At 45.4% G+C, this 21,832-nt stretch overlaps 1 protein-coding gene across 1 annotated transcript in view; it reads right to left on the bottom strand.

The window, feature by feature from the left end:
• Positions 1 to 4,868: 4,868 nt before the first annotated feature.
• Positions 4,869 to 21,832, bottom strand: part of LOC310790982 (USP6 N-terminal-like protein) — a 32,433-nt gene continuing 15,469 nt past the window's right edge. The window contains exons 3-14 of the mRNA XM_083652704.1: positions 18,600 to 18,685; positions 18,462 to 18,501; positions 17,491 to 17,571; positions 16,410 to 16,517; positions 14,408 to 14,517; positions 12,035 to 12,083; positions 10,519 to 10,639; positions 9,852 to 9,946; positions 9,565 to 9,630; positions 6,858 to 6,957; positions 6,226 to 6,378; positions 4,869 to 5,933 (exon numbers count right to left, since the gene is read on the bottom strand). Of these exons, the coding sequence (XP_083508830.1) occupies positions 5,251 to 5,933; positions 6,226 to 6,378; positions 6,858 to 6,957; positions 9,565 to 9,630; positions 9,852 to 9,946; positions 10,519 to 10,639; positions 12,035 to 12,083; positions 14,408 to 14,517; positions 16,410 to 16,517; positions 17,491 to 17,571; positions 18,462 to 18,501; positions 18,600 to 18,685 (1,692 nt within the window). The 3' untranslated portion in view covers positions 4,869 to 5,250. The remainder of the gene's footprint in view (positions 5,934 to 6,225; positions 6,379 to 6,857; positions 6,958 to 9,564; positions 9,631 to 9,851; positions 9,947 to 10,518; positions 10,640 to 12,034; positions 12,084 to 14,407; positions 14,518 to 16,409; positions 16,518 to 17,490; positions 17,572 to 18,461; positions 18,502 to 18,599; positions 18,686 to 21,832) is intronic.

The following is a 21,832-nucleotide window of genomic DNA, read 5'->3' as shown; positions in this document are numbered from 1 at the left end:
TTCTTTAGTGGAGAATTATTGATTTTTATTTTGTTTTCTCGTTCCAAAAGACGAGTTTATAACTTGATCTGAGTAAAAGAAGACTCCGTGTGCATGGAGGATATGGATATTCAGCTCTGAGAGGAAGGAGAAGAAGCAGCTCCTCTCTTATGGACTCAGATTAATAGTTTAGCTGTGAAGCTAATTAGGCTAGCTAGCACCTACAAAGTTCGTCAGTCACGTTAAATAGCTTAGTTGAGGAGGAAACGTTGCTGTCACTGTGAAAAATGTCTAAAGCCCAGAAGCTGAGAGAGGTGGTGAAGCAGCGACTAACTGCGGCTGTTGAAGAGATATTTGTGCTGTTTGAAAGAATGATAGCAGAGTACGAGGAGGAAACGTCTCATTCAAAACAGAAGATCGACCGTCAACAAAAGCTACTGGACGGTCTTTTATATCCTGAAGTGTGCGTACACAGAGCAGGTTGGTGATATTAAATGTTATTTCACATTACTCACTATATGGCCATGTCACATGATTATCAAAATGTCTCAATAGAGTCTGAGAGCCAAAGTGAACATCAAACTAGCGGTTAATTACCAGGAAAGTGTTTACTGAGGTAACAAATCAAGGGAGAAGTACGGTCATTTTACCTATTGATCTTATTCAACTTCTGAAGCAGTAGCGTAGCCAGACTCGGCTCATTGGGTGTGCCCATAGACTGGTGTGCCACAGAAAGCCAGGGTGTGCCAGGGGGCGGACCATCAGGTGGCGGCCGCAAGGCCGACGCCCAAAATTTTTTGGGTCTTTTCAAACCAGATTTAGAGGAATATTTGTGTGTTGTTTGCTCCTTTTCGCACTCATTATTAGCAGGTAGAAGCAGTCAATTAAATTGTATTTTTTGGCAACATGTAAAACCACTTTGTTTAGTATCTCAAAAAAGTCTCACCTACTTTTTCCAATGAGTGTTCTAGTCGGGAAAGAACGCAAATTTGGTTGGCATGTTCGTCTACTGCAGAGAGATCTGTAGCGTCAGTGTCCTCTGGCCACAAACCTCCGGTGTGTTGTTGGCTGCGTTCCCCGCTGTTAACGTCATTGTTTCGGCTGCATCATCTTCTTCATCATCGTCTGTCTGTTCTCCACTGTACACCACCAATACAGGTGCGAGAACGGGTGCACTACAATCCGCACTTGTTGAGGGGGAGGGTGACGACGAGTCATCTTCTTCCTCGTCGTTTCTTGCCTTTGCCGAAAAAGCTTAAAAGCGAGCTTTGTTTCATGTCTTCTGGATTTGGCGCTGCTGCTGCTGCTGCTGCTGCTGCTGTGCGTGCATTTGTTTACTTTACGTGGACGACAGCTTAACTAGTTTCCCATGATGCTCCGGGGCACATAGGGCAGCGGACAGTTGGACACAGTGCATGACAGCGTTGACATGTGTTTTGCAGACAAAACAAAACACTTTTTTTACCCCATTTTTTTGGGTGCGCCAGTGGCCTGTCTGGGTGGCATTTGCACACCCTAGCGCACCCGTGGCTACGCGCATGTTCTGAAGTAACACGTTTAGTTGACTTGCATTCACAATTTTCCTTAATGTGTGTATTATGTTTGTATTTCAGCCATGAAGTTCAGGAAGACTCGTAACACTGTTGGTAACTCCCAATATTTTTTGTTTTCAGATCTGTGTTGCGAGTCTTCCTGAATCTCATGAAGTAACTTGTTTTGACTCAGCACCTGGAAAATACGTGTGCGTGTGTGTGTACTTTGATGTCTCTGTATTTCAGCCGTACCACCAGGCCTCCTGTTGGTCATTAAAGAAGAGGTTCCCCCTGAACAGCAGGAGTGGAGCTCCAATCTGGACCAGGAAGACCCAGAGCCCCCACACATTGAAGAGGAACAGGAGGAACTCTGGACCAGTCAGGGGGGAGAGCAGCTTCAAGGGCCAGAGGAGGCTGATATCACCCAGGTCCCATCCACCTCTGTCCCTGTGGAGAGTGAAGTTGATGAGGAGAAACCCCAGTCCTCACAGCTTCATAAAAGCCAAACTGAGGAGAAGAGAGAGGCAGAGCCTCTAGCCAGCAGCTCAACTGAACAGTTAAAAACAGAAGCTGATGAAGTGGACTGTGGAATATCAGAACCAGTCAGGAACTTAGATCCAGCTAGTCTTTTACAATCAACTAATGCTGGCAAGACTTCAGACTCTTCCGATCATGAGACTGAAGACAGTGATGGTTTGATGGAAACTAGTGAACCTCAGTCAGGTTTAGGCTCACAGGAAAACGGTGAACTTTTTGGCAAGAAACAATTTAGTTGCTCAGTTTGTCATAAAACATTTGACTGCAGGGGACATCTGCTGAGACACATGAGAGTCCACACAGGAGAGGAGCCATTTAAATGTTTAGTCTGTGGTAAATGTTTTGGTTATAAACACGTTTTGAAGGACCATATGAGAGTCCACACAGGAGAGAAGCCATTTAAATGCTCAGTCTGTGGCAAAAGTTGCAGCCGATCTTCACACCTGAAAACACACATGCTAGTCCACACAGGAGAGAAGCCATATACTTGTCCATTCTGTGGGAAAATGTTTGCTTATAAACAGAGCTTGAAGAGCCACATGAAGATCCACACAGGAGAGTAACCACTTAATTGCCGTCTGTGGTAAAAAGCTGTAGTGAAAATGGAAACTTGGAACAATCAGATGATTTACCACACAGGAGAGAACCCCCTTACTTGTTCAGTTTGTGTGTTTATATACAGTAATACATGTTACTTTTATAATTGTGTTCTATGGTTGATTAGATCTAGCTAGGCTCATTGTTAGTGTGATGGCCACAGGTCACACATGGTAATATTATTCCAACTTATTCTCTCACCTCATTAGTTTGCCATTTGCACAGGTTCGTTTAAGTTGTAATAGCCTAATATTAAAAAAAAAATTGAAAAAAATGAAAAAAAAAAAAATCAGTCAGCTTAGACAGAGGGAAGACACGCAGAATTAAGGAAGATAAAAGTTGTATTATTTCCATACTAGCTCCAAACTGACTCACTTTTTACAACCGGGAGGCCTATGTCCATGTACAACACATTTGTAGCTAAGCAAAAATGCACCCAAAACACATGTTTGTGTATGTGTGTGTGTGTGTTGGGGTAGGGGGGCTTAGCTATGCCATACAAACTATAATTTGATCTCTGAAGTAAACCCGTTATAGATTAAACTACAGGCAATGCAGATCCACGCTGGATAATTCTGAGACATACCTCTTCAAAATGTGTTCAGATTAGTGCAATCTTAAAACTAAAACAGTAAACATTCACCACAGATTTCAAAACTGCAAAACTATTGAATTTTAGGTTTCTTTGCGATTTGGATGGAATTGAGTGGTTCTACATTTTTCTACATTTCTAGGCAAGAACGAGTTAAAGACATGCTTAGCCTAAAGCAACCACCAGATGTCAGGCATTTACTATTTCTAATCTAGAGCTAAAGAAACGTTTTGCTAACTTCAGATGGGAAAACTGTAGCCTGGGTAAACCCATCCCCCACGTGACCTGCTCTCAGACCTCAGTCTCAGTGACTGGGAACTGAGAGAGCAGGTCACGTGGGGGCTGGGTTTACCTAGGCTAGGAAAACTGGTCCTAACCTTTACCTACTGCTTCTACAGTAGCCTACTGTACATTTCTAAACACATTGTTAACGGCCAAATACATCTACAGTACATCCAAAGTCTCATCATCTATGTGTCGAGCGAGAAAGCAGACGTCTGCGTCTCTCTCAGACCTCACTATTCAAGGTCAACAGAAACACTGTGCTACATCCAATATTCCAGTTACTGTAAAGGCTAATTATTCTGAATGACCTAAGTGGACAATAAATTATTGACCTAGAAAACCAGACACCTATTTTAAAATGAGCTTAACCCCTTCAAAGGTTTTCAATGTGTACAATCATAGCAGTGAGCCAGCTCACTCAGGCAACTTGCACCAGAGGTTTTTCTGTTCAATCCAATACTTAAAGGAATACGCCAACATTTTGGGAGATTTGCCTATTTGCCCGATATTGCGGACAGTAAATGGAGAATATGGATGCCTTTATCTTGACTGTGTGTGCCCTACAAAAAGCGGTACAGCCCTGTGAGCGGTACAGCTGCCTACTCGCCCAAAATACACCTTCCAACAGCGCCAGAAACACTCAGATGTACATGTTGTGACTCGTGTACTCGCCGCACGATGAAATAATAATCCAAAGTTACTGGAAACGGTCATTTTCGAAGTAAATCCACTCACCCAGAGCTAACAAAGATTAACCAAACTAACCAAGAATAACTGAAGTTACTTCCTCATCTGCCATGAGGCGCATGCGCTGTGTGCAGTCATCAGCACAGCGCATGTGCCTCACCCATTTATTGTCGAATTATAGGTCGAATGTCCCAAAATGTTGGCGTATCCCTTTAAACCTGAACGTTGTTTGCTCACTCCCTCTGTCTCTGTGCAGTGTTCAACATCAAGGACGTCCATAGCAGAACTGAAGCACATCCAAAGAAGGCATCTTGTAACAAGAATTTAGTACAGAAAAATAAAACTATGAGTCTGCTAGCAAACGGTTTACAAAGGTTGACTGAGCAAGCATAATTGTTCTTTGACAAAACATTACAAAACTACAAAAAAGAGCTATCTTCATTATAAAGGCTAATGATGTACCGCTGTCTTTTATCAGCTCCTCGGTTCCTTTAAACTGATGATGACAAAAATCACGAAAAATCACAACGGCCTTCCAAGTCATCTGGACTTTTCACCGAGACAGGAAACCGCCGCCGTGGATCTGACGTTGGACGCGGTAGAATCGGATCGCACCAGCGGATAGCGGTGACAGTCGGTGTCGCTCGCTCTTCTCCATCCTCTGTCACCTCTCAGGTCTTGTTCTCCCGATATTTGGGGAAATGAGCACAGTGTCTTATGACATGCTCCACGGGAGAAAAGTGAGAGAAATACATTTTCCAAGCAGCAAAGGATGATGGTGGAGGATGGCCGTTTACATTTTCCTTCAACCCCAATGACCCGGGTTCACTTCCCAACTCAGTCACTTTGTGAAGTTTATAGTTCATAGCGAAAGTTTTCATTCTTTAACCATGACTAAGTTCTAACCTCAAACAAATTGGTGAAAATGGCAGGGTCCAATTCGTGCTGTCGTCACATCAACCAATTTGTGGCGGCGGAACGTAATCGCCACATAATTCATGACAGAAGCACATAATCTGCCTTTCAGACTTTGTGCTTATTTCATGAAATTGCCTCTCCTGCGTCTGAGTGGTGGACCTTGCTGCTGTTAGTGGGCAGAGCAGAGGCCTGATCCAGCAGCAGAGCCAGATAGCTGTCCTCAGCCCTCTCCACCACCGACAGCCTCTCAGCACACTGGGCCAGGCCAGAAGGCCGCGGAGCGGCCGGAGCTACGGGGGCCGACAGAGTCCGCGCGCCGGGCTCGTCTTTGGGCTGCTGTGGAGGAGGTGCGCCCGCCGCCTCTGGACCTGAGGGAGTTCCCGCAGTAACCGTTAGGTCAGGCGTGACCCCGCCCTCGTCCTCATCTGATGAGTTGGGAGGAGAGAGCGGTGGTGAGTGATGCTCCTTCATAATAACGTCTGCTGCTTCGCTGCCTGGCGGCTGGTAAGGAGGAGGTCCGGTGAGAGGGGAGCCGTCCGGGGTGAGCGGGGCCTGGCTGTGGATGATGACGGGGTCCGGGGAAGGCAGCGGGGCATCCTCTTTCTCCTTGTCCAGAGGGTCCAGGTCCTTGGAGGGGCTCTGGTCCGGGGAGATGGTGTCCGGCTGGTGGGAGGTGATGCGGAGGCTCAGGGCCGCTCCGGGGAAACCGCTGGCCGAGGACGGCTTCCCTCTGGGCGGGTGGACCGGACTCAGCAGCACAGGCAGCTCCTGGCCCAAAGGCTTTCGAGGCAGCTCTTCAGGTTTCCCTGAGAAGAGAGAACACATTTTTACAAAATATTTTGTTTTGTATGTTTTATTTTTGTTGATATTGTATGTTTCGATGTAAATGCTGTTATTATCGGTTTATTTATTTATTTATCTTATCGTTTGTTCAAGGCCATGGAAGATTCTGTACAATACACAAACATTATTTATAAACAGCAAATGTATATAAATCGATATATATCAATGTATTATTGAGAGGGGGTTGATAACGAAAGTCTTTTTGTGATGAGTGCCTGGGGAAAGTAACACGCCCACCCAGCACAGGTGAGGTACCTGGAGGAGGAAGGTCCAGCTTCATCTTCCTCAGTTCTGTCATGGCCGCCTGCAGCTGCTCGATGATGACATCATCGCTGTGGAGGAATGTGTGGCCGATCGTCTCCTGCAAGAACTCCCTGAGGTCCTCCAGAGACATCTTCTGAAGATGTTCTGCACACACACACACACACACACACAAGCAACCGTTCTGTTAACCTTAAAATGACCTCTAGTGTTTACTATGATAACATAGTGTATACTGTAGAAGTGTATACTTCTTCCCACTCCTTTTCAAATATGTAATGACAAAATTGAGTTTGATCTTTGCGTTTCTTTAATACATTTATATATTTTAATGGCTTAAGGCTATCTATATCTGTACTTATTTTGGACCCACAGTGCAAATCGCTTGGCTACAAAAATGCTGCTCGAGCTGTTTGGAGAAATGTGACGGACATTTGATGCCTCTTTTGGAGCTGCAAAAAGATGATTTCTCCAAACAGCCATCTCTTTGCAGCTCCAGATGAGGGCAAACTCGCCGTGTGTTTTGGTCTTCTGACCCACTTTAAGGTTGCTTAGACTGACTGATGAGTAGATCATGACTGCATTTTCTCTATTCCTTTTTTAGCGAGTTCTTCTCGTCTCCTTACTCTTGTGTATTTTCAGGACGGAGTAGGACATGGCGCTGAGAAGCCTCTCTCCCTCCAGGATAAAGATGTCCCACAGGCGAAGGGTCAGGGTGAACGGCGTCTGCAGGAACACAAGTCAACAACATCACTGCAGGCGTGTCTGGGTAGGGGCAGCGGTAGATTCCCTGCCTACCCACACGAGGGCCGCGCGGGTTGGAGCCCCCGCGTTACCTCAGGCTTGGTCGGGCGTCCATACAGGCACAAACCTTTGGCCGTGTCTGTGGGTGGGGAAGCCGGATTAAGGTTACAGGTATGTGTCAGCAAGTTAAAAAAAATTGGTTAAGATTACGGCTCTGGTTCTGCTTTGGCTTGTGGCTTAATGCGTAAACTGCTTGCCTTCCAATCCGGTGACTGGGGTTTGATTCCCGGTCAAACCACAACAATTTTTAACACGCATTTTTCTCATTTTCAAACATTAGGGTTAGGCAAGTACAACAATTTGGTTAGGGTTATGGTTTGGGTATGGTCATGGTCATGATGAAATAAGAAAACCCTAACCATAATCTTAACCACATATTTTTTTACTTGCCGCACGTTTTCAGGAAGAAGCAGTTGCGGCGAACAAACAAATGAGTTTGGGGGGTGATTTCATCTAAACTAGTTTGGCAAAAGGATCCACGCGTCCTGGTCGCTGCACTATAGACCTTATTCGATTGACGTCACTCGCGTACTGGCACGCCCACCGCCCCCATATTGTCGGCATAGCGCTGCAGCTCTCAAGTGACAGCCTATGTGGAGCAGCGTTTATAGGAAGCTAGCCGCTGTTAGCGTTACCTGTATCGTTCCAATTGTGTTCGGATGGTGACCTGCGTTACACGTGGCTGTAGTAATGACGGCAATAAAGTCCCTGTGGTTTGTTTCTATCTCTGGAGGGAGCGAGACTGGGGATACGTCAGCAGCACAGGTGATGTGTGGATAGTTAGGAGAGACAGGTGAAACTTTCTGACAGCTCCTCACAGCAAAGTCTGTTCACCTCGTCCTTTTGTTTATTTATTACAGGCATTAACGGCAGCATACAAACAACAACTGTGGGGTCATTACCATCGCTATTTTGTAATGGAACAGAAACGACAATAAGGCTGTTACTAGTTGTCAGCTGCAGCGCTGTGTGCGCGCAGGACGGTATGTCAACAATATGGTGCCATCCAGGGTTAGCGAATAAGGTCTATAGCGCCTCCTCTGGGCCTGTTCAGCAGGGAGGGGAACTGGGGGGAATAGCGTGATCCTCCCATGCGCTGCCACCTGCCGGTGAAACTCTTCGCTATCAGGTGCAAAGAAGTGGCAGGGGACCGCACATCGGAGGAAGCATGGTGCTAGTCTCCAACTCTCCCCAAATCGGCAGAGGGGGCGGAGCAACGACCGGGACAGCAGGGGGAATTGGCCAAGTACAATTGGGGAGAGAGAAAAAAACATCACTGCCGTCTCCATCTCTGTGCTCCCATTTCTGTCTGGCTGCATTTTGTATTTTTTATTATAAAAAAAATGGGGGGGGGGGGGGGGGGGCATTTGTTTCTGCCAGTGGTTTTTGCATATATCTGACTCTCTTCCTGGCTATATGGAGTTGGAGTCAGGAGGGTTGTCTGGTGCATTCCCAGACCACAGAAGCCCACAGGCCCAGCTCAGCGGAGGGACCGCGGGCAGGGCGCGGGGAAGTGCTGACAGCAGCATGGTCCTGCCAGACCCACCGCCACCACAGGATTGTGGGCACGCAGACTAATAGTAGTTTAGCCTAACAACTGTTAATGTTCTGTCCTAATGCACCGCTGGTCCACTGCTCAAATATCAGCCGTCTTTCTGCCTGTTGTAACCATGCTATATAATCGTGGCTGTCTGTGAGAGTGGGGGGAGTTTGATTTAGTCTCAGAATCACTTTTAAATGTCACAATATGCTAGATTAAATACGAGGAATTTGTCTTAGTGTAAGTATGCAGCGTAGCGGTCATATCAATATTCAGAGGGGAAAAAAAGGAAAATAGAAAAATATATACATACACGAATAGATTACGCGAATTTGGGTTCAGCGGGATTTTTGAAGCGTAAATGTGTTTTTTGAAATACGATTTTCAAAAAATGCTGAACATTTAAAAGATTTATTATAGAGGCTGAATCAATGTTGTTTTTCAGCAATCAGCGATGGACAGTCGCAAACAATAGCAGTAGCAGACAACCATTTATATGACATGTTGTGAATTATTACTTTGAATTCACGTTCAATTCACTGATGTAATTATTATTAGTAATTAGGCCTGCATTATTCTCATTATCGATTAATCTGTCGATTATTTTCTCGACTTAATCTGTTAATCTGTTAATCTTTTGGTCTATAAAATGTCAGAAAATTGATAAATCTTTCCTCGAAGCCCAAGGTGACATCCTCAAATGTCTTCTTCTGTCCTGACCAACAGTCCACAACCCAAAGATAATCAGTTTACTGTCATAGGAGACTAAAGAAACGAGAAAATATTCACATTTAAGAAGCTGGAACGAGATCATTTTAGTATGTTTTTCTTTAAAAATAGTCTAAATGATTAATCAATTATAGCTGTAGATTAATTTTCTCGCAATGGACTAATCGAGTAATGTTTGCAGCTCTAAGTTAACTATTAGTATAATATGATAAGAGTATGAGACAAGAGCTGGATGGAGGAATGGAGAGCAGGTTTCTCACCCTGTCAATGAAACACTGTAGGAACCACTTGGTGCTGTAAATCCCTGTACACATCTGCTCTCTGTCCTACAGAGGGAGACAGAGAGTAGGAAAGAGAGAGAGAGACAGAAAGGGAGGGGAGAGAGAGGGAGAGAGTCAGAGAGAGACGAGTCAGCACGCATACAAGCAAGCAAGGGGCATGCATGTCATGACATATCAGGATGGTTGTCGTTTTCGGCATCTTAATTGTCTGTCAGGAAACTCTGAACGTGTTGCGTAACCAGCAGCGGAGGGAGCGCTGATCTCACCAGATGTTTCTTCAGCTTGGGGATGAGTTTGGAGAGAATTTGATCATGATGTGCCTGGAAGCGCTGAAGTTTGGGGAACCCAGGAACGAAGAAGCCTTCACAGGAGAGACGAGACAAAAGAGGAATTTCTGATCTCACAAGTGGTCTAGTAGTGCAACTGAGAAACAATACTTCATAACATGTAGATACTGTACATGTCCCATCCGAACCAAAGTAATGCTGCTGCAGAAGTGGACTGTGTATCGTTGAATAATAATGACAGTAATGAATTGTAATTATCTAGCACACTTTAAAACACGTTGAAATCTCAAAGTGCTTCACTGGAATAAATGAACAATAGTCAAACATTAAAACGGTTAAAAAATATGAGAATGGAGGAATTGGAATTGAATGTTTAAGAGTTGAAATAAGTTGATTAAAATTAGATTAGTCATTAGTTTTGATTTAAAAACAGCGAGTGAGTTTAGTAGCATCCATGGATATCATTTTTGCTGATATGAAATTGGAAACGCTACTCCTCACCTTTAAGATTGAAAACACACCAAAAGCAGTTCATGCTGCATATTATCTGATCACTTCACTGTTTGGTGGAGGCTTTCCCCTGGCCTGTAGCGGTGGTCTCACCGTGCATGGCGTGCTTGTGATTGGTCAGCAGCTGTGATCTCACCGTGCATGGCGTGCCTGTGATTGGTCAGCAGCTGTGACAGGGCCCAGAAGGCGTCTTCCTCGTTCATGTACATGAGCAGCAGGGCGGCGATCTGACTCATGCCCTGGCAGTAGCTCACCTCCTGCGGGCGGGGGCGGTCACATGGGACACAGTCATCACATTTGGGGTTTTTTTCCACTGCAGAATGAACGACTGTGCACTCACTGCCTATCTGGGTCTGCTATGGCACGGGACTCCCTAAACCATGCAATAGACCCTTTTCACGGGGGCCATTTTGTGTCAAAAAGGCAGAATAAACACAGGTGCAAGCTAAACACTAATGAGGGTTTCCAAATTCCAATCATGGAAGTTTGAAACCCTCATTAGTGTTTTGCTGAGCTTATAGGGGCTGTTCTGTGTGCCTGATGTGACGTGATCGTGATGTGCGTTCTCGTCATTGGGACTTTTGACCCTAACCATAACCGTAACCGTAACCTCAGTGACCCCCATAGACCCAACCACCTCCAATGCGGGGAAATGGCGCGTTTTGGGCGAGTCCCGTAACAGGATTGGCACTCTTTTTGTTTACCATTGCATTTCCAGAACACCCATGAGTATAACTATAGCAACAGCAGAACCATAGCAACCAGTGTTAACATCAACAACAGCCATGGCACACCCACTGAAGACATTTTTGTATTTTGTGTGGGAGTGTTTTGTTCTTTTGCATAATAATGTTGCCATATAGGACACACCAGCTACAGCAGTGCTTCTCAACCCCATATTGGGGAACCCTAATTTAGCCCACATCTGGGGGCCACAGACGCCCCATTTGATGATATTTTTTTAAAATCTGACAATATTTCTTATTGCCAGATATGATTTTGTCCAGAACCCCATGGCTATCTTATCTGTAGGTTGAGACAGAACAGTGACAGACAGTCAAAACACTCATACTTCTACATTCTGTAATTGTGTTATCTACATGGAAATTAAATAACGGTGAAGTTTAACAATTTGCTGGGGACCTCCTGAAGGCCCCCTGGTGGTGGTCCCCGGACCCCACATTGAGAACCACTGAGCTACAGCAGTGCCAACACATCATATCAATCAGGCTATTATTAACAACTGGAGCAGACTGTATATGGGAGCTGAGAAAGAACCTCCCATTCAGATCTATGTCAGTTACGTACCTCCTGTTTAACACTAACAGCATTTTCTGCCAGCTTCATTAGAAACAAAGCAAGTGAGAAATCCCACTTTTTACTGTGTGTTTTTGCTTTTGTTTGTTTGTGCCAGCTGGGGATCTAGTCTCTAACTGCCAGCAGCCTTTGAACACGGCTGGTTTCACACTTTCCTGTACTCTATCTGTAGGCTACTGACCCGTGAATACATATAATGGAAAAACATACAGCAGAGTAGAGTATGGAAAAAGCACATCAAGTCTCCGCTCTGCTCAGAGAGAAACTCAGACCTGAATGTAGATTCCTATCTGTATTTTAGTGAATAAGGTGATGAAGGAAAAGCAGCCACTCACCGTGTTGTAGACTGAATATGCAGAGAGAACATGGAACAGAGACTGCTGCCTGTAAAGAGAGGAGGCTAAAATTAATATCAACGTTCTAAATAAATAACAATGTTGAAAAGGACCGAAAAAAGGAACCGAGGGGTTACCGCTACCGAATTCCAGGTACCGGAACCGGTATTGGTTTAAATGTGAACGCTACCTAACCCTATTTACTTGTGTGTGTGTGTGTGTGTGTGTGTGTGTGTGTGTGTGTGTGTGTGTGTGTGTGTGTGTGTGTGTGTGTGTGTGTGTGTGTGTGTGTGTGTGTGTGTGTGTGTGTGTGTGTGTGTGTGTGTGTGTGTGTGTGTGTGTGTGTGTGTGTGTGTGTGTGTGTGTGTGTGTGTGTGTGTGTGTGTGTGTGTGTGTGTGTGTGTGTGTGTGTGTGTGTGTGTGTGTGTGTGTGTGTGTGTGTGTGTGTGTGTGTGTGTGTGTGTGTGTGTGTGTGTGTGTCACATGCATTACAGAGTGCAAGTAATCCCTCATTTTGACTTTGATGGAGGAGCTTGTGTCTCTCTCTCCATCCTCTGGTTCTGCAGGCTGAGCTGTTAGATATCAGAGTGGTTCTACAGGCTGAGCTGTGAGATATCAGAGTGGTTCTACAGGCTGAGCTGTTAGATATCAGAGTGGTTCTACAGGCTGAGCTGTGAGATATCAGAGTGGTTCTACAGGCTGAGCTGTTAGATATCAGAGTGGTTCTACAGGCTGAGCTGTTAGATATCAGAGTGGTTCTGCAGGCTGATCTGTGAGATATCAGAGTGGTTCTACAAGCTGAGCTGTGAGATATCAGAGTGGTTCTGCAGACTGAGCTGATATCAGAGTGGTTCTGCAGGCTGAGCTGTGAGATATCAGAGTGGTTCTACAGGCTGAGCTGTGAGATATCAGAGTGGTTCTACAGGCTGAGCTGTGAGATATCAGAGTGGTTCTGCAGGCTGAGCTGTTAGATATCAGAGTGGTTCTGCAGGCTGAGCTGTTAGATATCAGAGTGGTTCTGCAGGCTGAGCTGTTAGATATCAGAGTGGTTCTGCAGGCTGAGCTGTTAGATATCAGAGTGGTTCTGCAGGCTGAGCTGTTAGATATCAGAGTGGTTCTGCAGGCTGAGCTGTTAGATATCAGAGTGGTTCTGCAGGCTGAGCTGTTAGATATCAGAGTGGTTCTACAGGCTGAGCTGTGAGATATCAGAGTGGTTCTGCAGGCTGAGCTGTGAGATATCAGAGTGGTTCTGCAGGCTGAGCTGTTAGATATCAGAGTGGTTCTGCATGCTGAGCTGTTAGATATCAGAGTGGTTCTGCATACTGAGCTGTGAGATATCAGAGTGGTTCTGCAGAGTGGTTCTGAGTGTTTTCTGCTCCAGACTTTCCACTGCGTCTCCCGAACAAGCCTGCACTCCATTAGACTGTCATTGACATCACACTGTTAGTGGATCAGGTTCCAACCCCCCCCCACTACCCGCCCCAGTTCACACTGAGGTTGCAAAATCAGATTCCCTGCAATGCTCGTGGGACAGTTTGTATTTTTAACCAGCACTTTAAGCCTCATCAATCTAACCTGACCAGCTCTACAACGTGGAATAATGAATTATGCTAAATGACAAAGTATGCAACGCTATCACATGAAAAGGTTCGAACAAACGGTTCATATGATATCTATCACAAATATGTTTGTGCATAATCTTATGAACATGAGCGATCAATGTGCCTGCGCAAGCCCCTGTATCACGAATTTGAAAAAGTTGAATTACGTCCAAAAGGTTGTTTGTTACAGACCGGTTATGGCGAGCCAAGTAAAACAACTTGTTAAAGGGATAGTTTGAATTTTTTCAAGTCTAGCCCTATTTGCTACTTACAAATTATGATGTTGATTGGTAGAGTTCTTTCTCAGCCCAATCCATCCTGTTCCTCATATTAGCTCTGGACAGTTGGGCAAAAACTAATTCAAGGCCACGCTCCTGTATGTACACGCTGACTGAGGCTCACTGAAATGTACTTTGTGTGACTGTGGATGACATTTTAGTGAGCCTCAGTCAGCTTGTACATACAGGAGCGTGACCTCATTGACCTTGCATTCGTTTTGGGGCGACTTTCCAGAGCTACTATGAGCAACAGCATGGATTATGCTGAGAAAGAACCACTCAACATCATCATTGGTACTGTAATTAGCAAATAGGCCTAGACTTTAAAAAAAAAGTGAACTATCCCTTTAACACCACAGGGTTCATATCAAACACTGTGGCCGAACTGACACTGTTGGGGACAGTAAAGTGTTTTGAACATGCTAAAGCTAATGAAAGTGACAGTTTGCCAGGCAGCAGATGGAGGAGCGCGGGGGCGTTTGAGGCAGACTCACTTGACTCCGAAGCGGTCCATGAACATGATGTGGTTTCTGAAGGTTCTGTTGATGTCCAGGTCAATCTGCTTGATCTCAGACGAGTACAGTCTGGCTTGCTCTTTCATTTTCTGAGAGGAAAACACAGAAACAGTTACAGGGGGATGTTTTTTTATTCCAAATACCCCCAAAAAATTTACAGTATTCTATTACATTACCTTCAAAATATAGTGTGCCCTATCATCGTAAAAGCGGTAATTTAGCGCTTGTGCGTGTTTAGCGCCGAGCGCACCGCAAGATTGGGGTGTGCTCAAGCGCAGTCGTATTCTCCCTGCCGCGCTAAATACCTTTGCGCGCGGCGCACACTCGGCACAAAGCTCCAAATGGGTGTGTTTAAGTCAAAAATGATTCACAGGTGTGGCCTGGCAATGCCTGGGCGTTACATCAATCAAACCAATCAGATTCCTGTCTCGCATTCGCTTTAATACAGTTTGCACGATGCATGCTGTAATTCTCTCCATGTGTAATTTGGACATCTCACAACAACCATCGCATCATATACCTGTTAAAAACATCTGTGATTGGATGCAATTGGGGTTGTTTGATTGACTGAAAAATAGAAAGGTGTTTGCAACGGGGCAACAGGGACATTACTTCCTCTATCACTGAGAGCGAGGGCGAGTGAGTGACATAGGCGAGATGGGGGGTTTGGAGAGAGAGGGAGATGAGAGCTGACAGAGATGAATGTAGGCTACTCAAAGGGGGGAAATAATTATAGACTAATATTATTAGTAGGCTATTAATTATAGCATTGGTGATTAATTAATCTGGGCGATGCAGTATGTTGCGCGTGTGTGTGTGTGTGTGTGTGTGTGTGTGTGTGTGTGTGTGTGTGTGCGCGCGCGCGCGCGCGTTTTTCTCCCCAAATGAACTTGGGCAACTGCCCCTGCTGTCCCGATCGTTGCTCCACCCCCTCTGCCGATCTAGGCGGAGTTGTAGACTAGCGCATGCTTCCTCCGAATCCGATGCATGTGCAGTCGCTAGCCGCTTCTTTTCACCTGACAGTGAGGAGTTCCACCTGACGGTGAGGAGTTTCACCAGACAGTGAGGCGTTTCACCGGCAGGACGTATCCTTTAAAGCAGTGTTTCCCAAAGACTGGGTCGGAACCCACAGGTGGGTCGCAGGAGATTTTATTTGGGTCGCCAAATAAATTTGCTGAAATAAATTTGCTTTTTCCATAGTCTTTTATTTAAAATGTGTATATAATTTTACTGATGAGAGAGACAAAATGAGAGCCTGTTAATTCCGCCTAAATACACTCAATTTGTCTCATTTATATATATTTAACATGTGTAAATGTTTTCAGTAACACGTGCACGAAGTTATGATTTATCAAATGTATATCTCTTTGAAGTGTCTGGTTTACCTATTCAAGATACTGTATAAGGCGATGCAGAAATGGCGATACAAATGGTCAGGAACGATTATGCACAAATTTGCATTTCTCACGATTTATATATTATTGTGAATTGGCCTTATTGTCTCGCGATGCTTTGTAATTTTTTTCAACTGAAAGTTTGGGAAACACGGCTTTAAAGTGTTTGCTTTCCTCCTCGTGCTGCGTGTTGTGAGGGCAGAGGATAACTATGTGTGAGTTATAAAGTGGGATCGAAGGCTCTGCCAACCATCTGGCAGGATGGCAGTCAGATCCATTCCAGATGCAGGGGAGCATGACTCCAGCCTGAGTGTGTGGTCGCCTTACAGATGCTGATCTGTGCTCTCAGTTACTGCCTTGCTTTCCTCAGAGGGTTGATAGCATGTGGATGATCTGTGTGTGCAACACACATCGAGCGACCGTGATCTCGTGAATCCAGCTGCCTCACAAGATTAAGGTGTAAGTGTTGAAGTACGCAGTGCAGTTTTGTGCATGTCCGACCCGTGCGTGCATCTGTCCGTGCGTGCCCATCCATGTGTGTGTGTGTGTGTTTGTGTGTGCGTGTGAGTTTGTGTGTGAGTGTGCACCTCATATTTGCCCTGGTTCTCCTTCTTGGTCTTGTCCACATCCAGCATCAGGGCCCAGGCCACGCCCCTCAGCTGCAGGGGGATGCCCTTATACACCCGCTTCACCATCTGACACAGCGCACACACAGGAGGACAGACGAGACACACCGGTCCAATATCAAGGACCCAGTGTAGGAATTTAGCCAAGGGACAAGGGCAAAAATGCCCCCCAAAACTCTCAGAATGCCCCTAAAAACCATGATCCAGGGGCAAAAATTGCCCCCGATATTTTGATAATTTCATTTTCATTCAATTCATTTAATTTCCATCTCTAACACACACTCAGCACCTGCAAGTTGGTTGCCAGAAGACGATGAAGAACACACTCACACAAACAGTGCTGTTGTTCACAACTTTATGCACTAATTACAATTTTTTTAAGTGCCCCCAAAATTTTGTAAATGCCCCCAGTTTTTAGACTGGGGGCAAAAGTTGCCCCCAAAATATATAGATTTTAAATTCCCTACACTGCATGCAAGGACCCTAATTTAGTCAATTAAAGTGACGGACCACCCCATTTGATAAGATTTTGTCTCTCAGACCCAAATCTGTGAATATTGTTATTTCTATTATTTTTATGATTTTCTTATGATTTTGTCCAGAATTCCATGGACCCCAGGAAGACTAGCTGTCGTCTAGGCGTCAATCAACAAATCAACGAAAAACTGTCTGTATTGCATTTATATTGCATTTAGAGAGAACTAGGATCACATCAGTCATTCTTCTATGTTCTCTAATTGTGGTAATTTCTTGTAAATGAAATAATGGTGAAGTTGAACAATAATCATTTTGCTGGTGATGGACTCTGTGACTTCCTGCTTACAAAACCACATCCACCACGGTGCCCACTTTCACATACTATTCTGTGATTGTCTAAATCTCTCTGGCACTAAAGTAAGCTTAAAATAAACAAAAAAGTATTTGCTAGGTCATGTGACCCCGCCAGGTCTGGTCATGTGACCCAGCCAGGTCTGGTCATGTGACCCAGCCAGGTCTGGTCATGTGACCCAGCCAGGCGTGGAATGCGCCAGCTCGTGCTCACCCTGTCGCTGTTCTTGTATTTATCCCATTTCTTCACCATCTTCAGCCATTTCTCCGTTCGCTCGATCTCCAGCTGCTTCAGCTGTGAGGGAGACAGGAGCACCGTACCGTTCAGAAACACATCAACACACACACACACACACACACACACACACACACACACACACACACACACACACACACACACACACACACACACACACACACACACACACACACACACACACACACTCCTCCCTGCCTTACGATCTGTAATCCCAGGCCGCTCTCATTCACAGGGCATCAAATTTCGCCGCTTTGGGCGATTCCCTGCCTACCAACACGAGGGTTGCAGGTTCGAGCCCCCGTGTTGCCTCCGGCTTGGTCGGGCCTCCGTACAGGCACAGTTGGCCCGTGTCTGCAGGATGGGAAGCCAGATTAAGGCTATAGAGACACTGCATGAAATAGGCCACGCCCATCATGGGGGAAAGCACTCCATTCACTTCGACATCAAATGTAAAAAATCGCCAGTTAAAGTTTTTCTTTACTCCCGAGCAAAACAAGGAAGTCAGTTGAGAATTGGCAAGAAGAAAAATGTGGATCTTGCTGTCAACGAAGTAAGTTGGAGTGTTCATCTTCCGTATATATGATCTTCGTGTGCAACACCCGACCATGCACGCGACATAGAACGAAGTTTGTGTTTTCCCCCGTTTTGGGCGTGGTTTCTGAATGATGACGTGCTCCGCAGTGTCTCTATGTGTCAGGGGGGAGGGAAACTGGGTATTATTTCATTTTCTCTACCTGTCATATCGGCAGAAATGTTCGTTTCGGGCAGATGCCGATATTTCATTTTAAAGCCTTTATTGTCTGATAATAACGATGGCGCGCCGATATCACAACATCAGTATACAAACGCCAGCGTTTGTATACAAACACCACTTCCTCCTCGGCATGGAGGAATCCATACATGTAGCTGACCGGAGGACGCCTCACCTTCTCCTCCTGTGCGGTCGGGGGCGGCAGCTCGTCCTCGCTGAGGAAAAAAGACAAAAACAATCAGATACAAAGTCAGGGAGTCAAGCAGCGCCCCCGCCTGGCAGGCGGCAGAAACACACAGTGCACAGGACTCACTGCATGAAGCCGAAGCGGTCGGTGACTCTGTACACGCTGTAGTCGCCATCTTCCCAGGGGTCGATCTCCACGCCCCCCTGCCGGCCCTGCGGGTGGCGTGCACGCACGCATGCACGCACGCACACACACACACACACACACACACACACACACACACACAGAGTCACACAAACTGTAAGAGCACTGAAGCGTACAGCCAACCAGTGTGATGTTAGCGTGCGCAGAGGTTCACACACACACACACACACACACACAATCATCTTTAAAGAAGTCAACTGAACTCCATGCAAAATCTACACACAGTCTACACACACACACACATACACACACACACACACACACACACACACACACACAGAATCTGCATCAGTCAGCACAAAATTAGGCAATAGTGTTTTTTGTATAATGGAAAATCCATTCAGAAAAATGTTGACATGCAGACGCGGGGGCGGGGCTAATCCTGCAGCAGCCACCCGGCCGCTCTGCGCTCTGTGGCCGGCTGCCTGTCTGCCCGCCGACTCGCCCCCTCCCCCTCCAGGCTCCATCATGATGTCAGCTTTATGAAAGTGAGCCGGCTAAAAATACTTTCCCTACTGAGGCTGTTTGGAGCAGCAGAGAGAGAGAGAGAGAGAGAGAGAGAGAGAGAGGGAAAGAGAGGGAGGGGGTAGAGAAAGATATTACAGCATAGACCAGTGGTTCTCAAATGGGGGTCCGTGGCACTTTGCCAGGGGGTCCGTGAAAAGTTTTCAGGAAAATCAAAATAAAAACGTTTTCTTTTTTTTGCAAAAGCTTCATAGTTCAACGGAAATATTGTATGCTTTAAATCTAAAATGGTTCATGGATTACATTCTAATCTAACAAACCTATCAATTTAAAAGTCAAGCACGTTACCGTGGAAACAACTAAGCTTAGCCCAAATCACAAATCAGAATGAGCGGGTCCCCGGTATATTTTCTATCTTGTAAGGGGTCCTTGGCTGAAAAACATTTGAGAACCTCTGGCATAGACTATCTGAAGTGCAGAATTTCTGATGAAGGCCGACAGGTTTTTATGTGACTTTTCTGAAATACATTTGAGTCTCATGTGCTCATAGAGTGCCAAAGTCACGCCCTCTTCAGCTTGGGACATAAGAGATGAGATTTCATTCCATATTCATTTTTCCATAGACGTTTCGTAAAATCATTGTCAAGACTTTTACTTGGTCAAACTACGGCAGCGTAGAGCTGCCACAGTGGGAAAATAAAATATGTTCAGTATCTCGTTATAACGAGAAATTTCTCTCATTATACAGTATAAGCTCTATATATTACGACAAACCTTTCTCAAGATCTTTTTCTTGTTATAACAAGATATTTTCACGTTATAATGACATCTTTTCTCGTTATTATGACATACCAACTTATCTCGTTATAACGAGAAACCTATCTCGTTACACTCTTTTCCTCAGTCCCTGGATGGAAGACCACATTTGAAATGATGGCTAAAAGGTACATTCAAATAATAATCACATTCAATTTGAAATTGTGCCTCATCACACAAATTCATTTGTGAAGTCATTCCAAAGATACGCTTCAGTCTGAACGTGACAAAATCAAATGTTTGCAGGTCAAACAGTCTTTACTGGTTCTGGTCTCTCTCCACAGACAGAGGGAGAGAGAGCAGCACAGACAGTGAGGGAGAGAGTGAGAGGAGCACAGACAGTGAGGGAGAGAGAGAGAGCAGCACAGACAGCGAGGGAGAGAGCAGAGAGGTGAGGTCAGCTGCTGGTCTCTCTGAGCTAAATTTAACCCCCTGGCTATCACTGTAGTTTACAGTATCGCATGACGTAGGCCTAATCTTTTTTCTCTTCTTTTCAATTTCAAAATTTGTTTTTCATTTTTATTCTGCCATTTTTTGGTTTTTAAATGGTGTTTGCTGTAGCTGTCACCCCCACAATGAAATCAGGGGATGGACTCCGGATCGGACGGCACAATCACATTTTGACAAAACTTTAGGGAATGATGCATCGTTTCACTGTTCCACCTGTTTCAAAGTCACACTGATTGGCCTAAGGGGGGCGCTACCATGTTTGTTTAATCAGTCCTTCCAGGATTTTGCGGATTGTTTTTGTGATTGGTGCGATCAAAAACGTTTGATTTTGGAGCGGCTTTTCTCAAAAATTGCAATGTAATTTGCAAAGGTTTATGTGATTTTTTCCCCCGGTAAAATCTGGCAAAAATTGCAAGTTGAGGAACCTGTTTTCCATTTTTTTTGCAGAGAAATCGTGGGGATTTTGAGAAATTGCCCCCGTAAATATTGCGTAGATTGATTGAATTTGCCTTCATTATTGACACAAAATAACAATTTCCTGGAGGGACTGTTTGTCTGTATGTCACGCACATGATGCTGGAGGGACTGTTTGTCTGTATGTCACGCACATGATGTCACAATGTCACAAATCATAAGGGAATTATGCATTTGGGACATGGTGAAACTTGTGCAAATGTTGGGGGGGTACTGTATTTGTTACTGCTACTACTACTACTACAGGCACAAACGTGTTACTGCACTGTGGCAAAACACACACACACACACACACACACTCTAGCAACACCTCTACACATGCAGCGGTGCACTGCACACAAGCCCAAACACCCCCCCCCCCCCCACACACACACACACAGTCACACACGTGCATGCACGCGCATACACACACACAGACACACATACAGCACTGCACTGCACCCACAACCCAAAACACACCACACACGCGCATACACATTACACACACACACACACACACACACACACAAATGCGTGCGTGCACACACACACACACACACACACATGCAGCGCTGCACTGCACACAAACCAAAACACACATGTGACATCACATGTTGTGTCTCCCCTGGGTGCTGCTGGGCGTGTCTGCTGGGCTGTCTAACCACATGTGACCTGCTCCTCCTGCATGGCAGATACATCACACACACACGCACACACACGCACGCACACACGTACGCACACGCGCACGCGCACACACACACACACACACACCCACACACACACACACAGGTGTGCTTCAGGCACACCTGATTAATCAGTTCATCCAATAGTGTAGGACAGGAAATAAAGAAGCTGTACTAATTTCAGGAAGTAAAGAAGTTGTGCATGTAGTCTATTGGGGGGTTAGATCACCATATGATTCCCGAGCGCCTCACCGCTCCCCCAGGGGATGGGTCAAATGCGGAGAACAA

This window comes from Poromitra crassiceps (genome assembly GCF_964638095.1).
Source record: "Poromitra crassiceps genome assembly, chromosome: 16".
In the NCBI taxonomy this organism is placed as follows: domain Eukaryota; kingdom Metazoa; phylum Chordata; class Actinopteri; order Beryciformes; family Melamphaidae; genus Poromitra; species Poromitra crassiceps.
The sequence above is the reverse complement of the archived record's forward strand: the minus strand, read 5'-3'. Positions and strand labels throughout refer to the sequence as shown.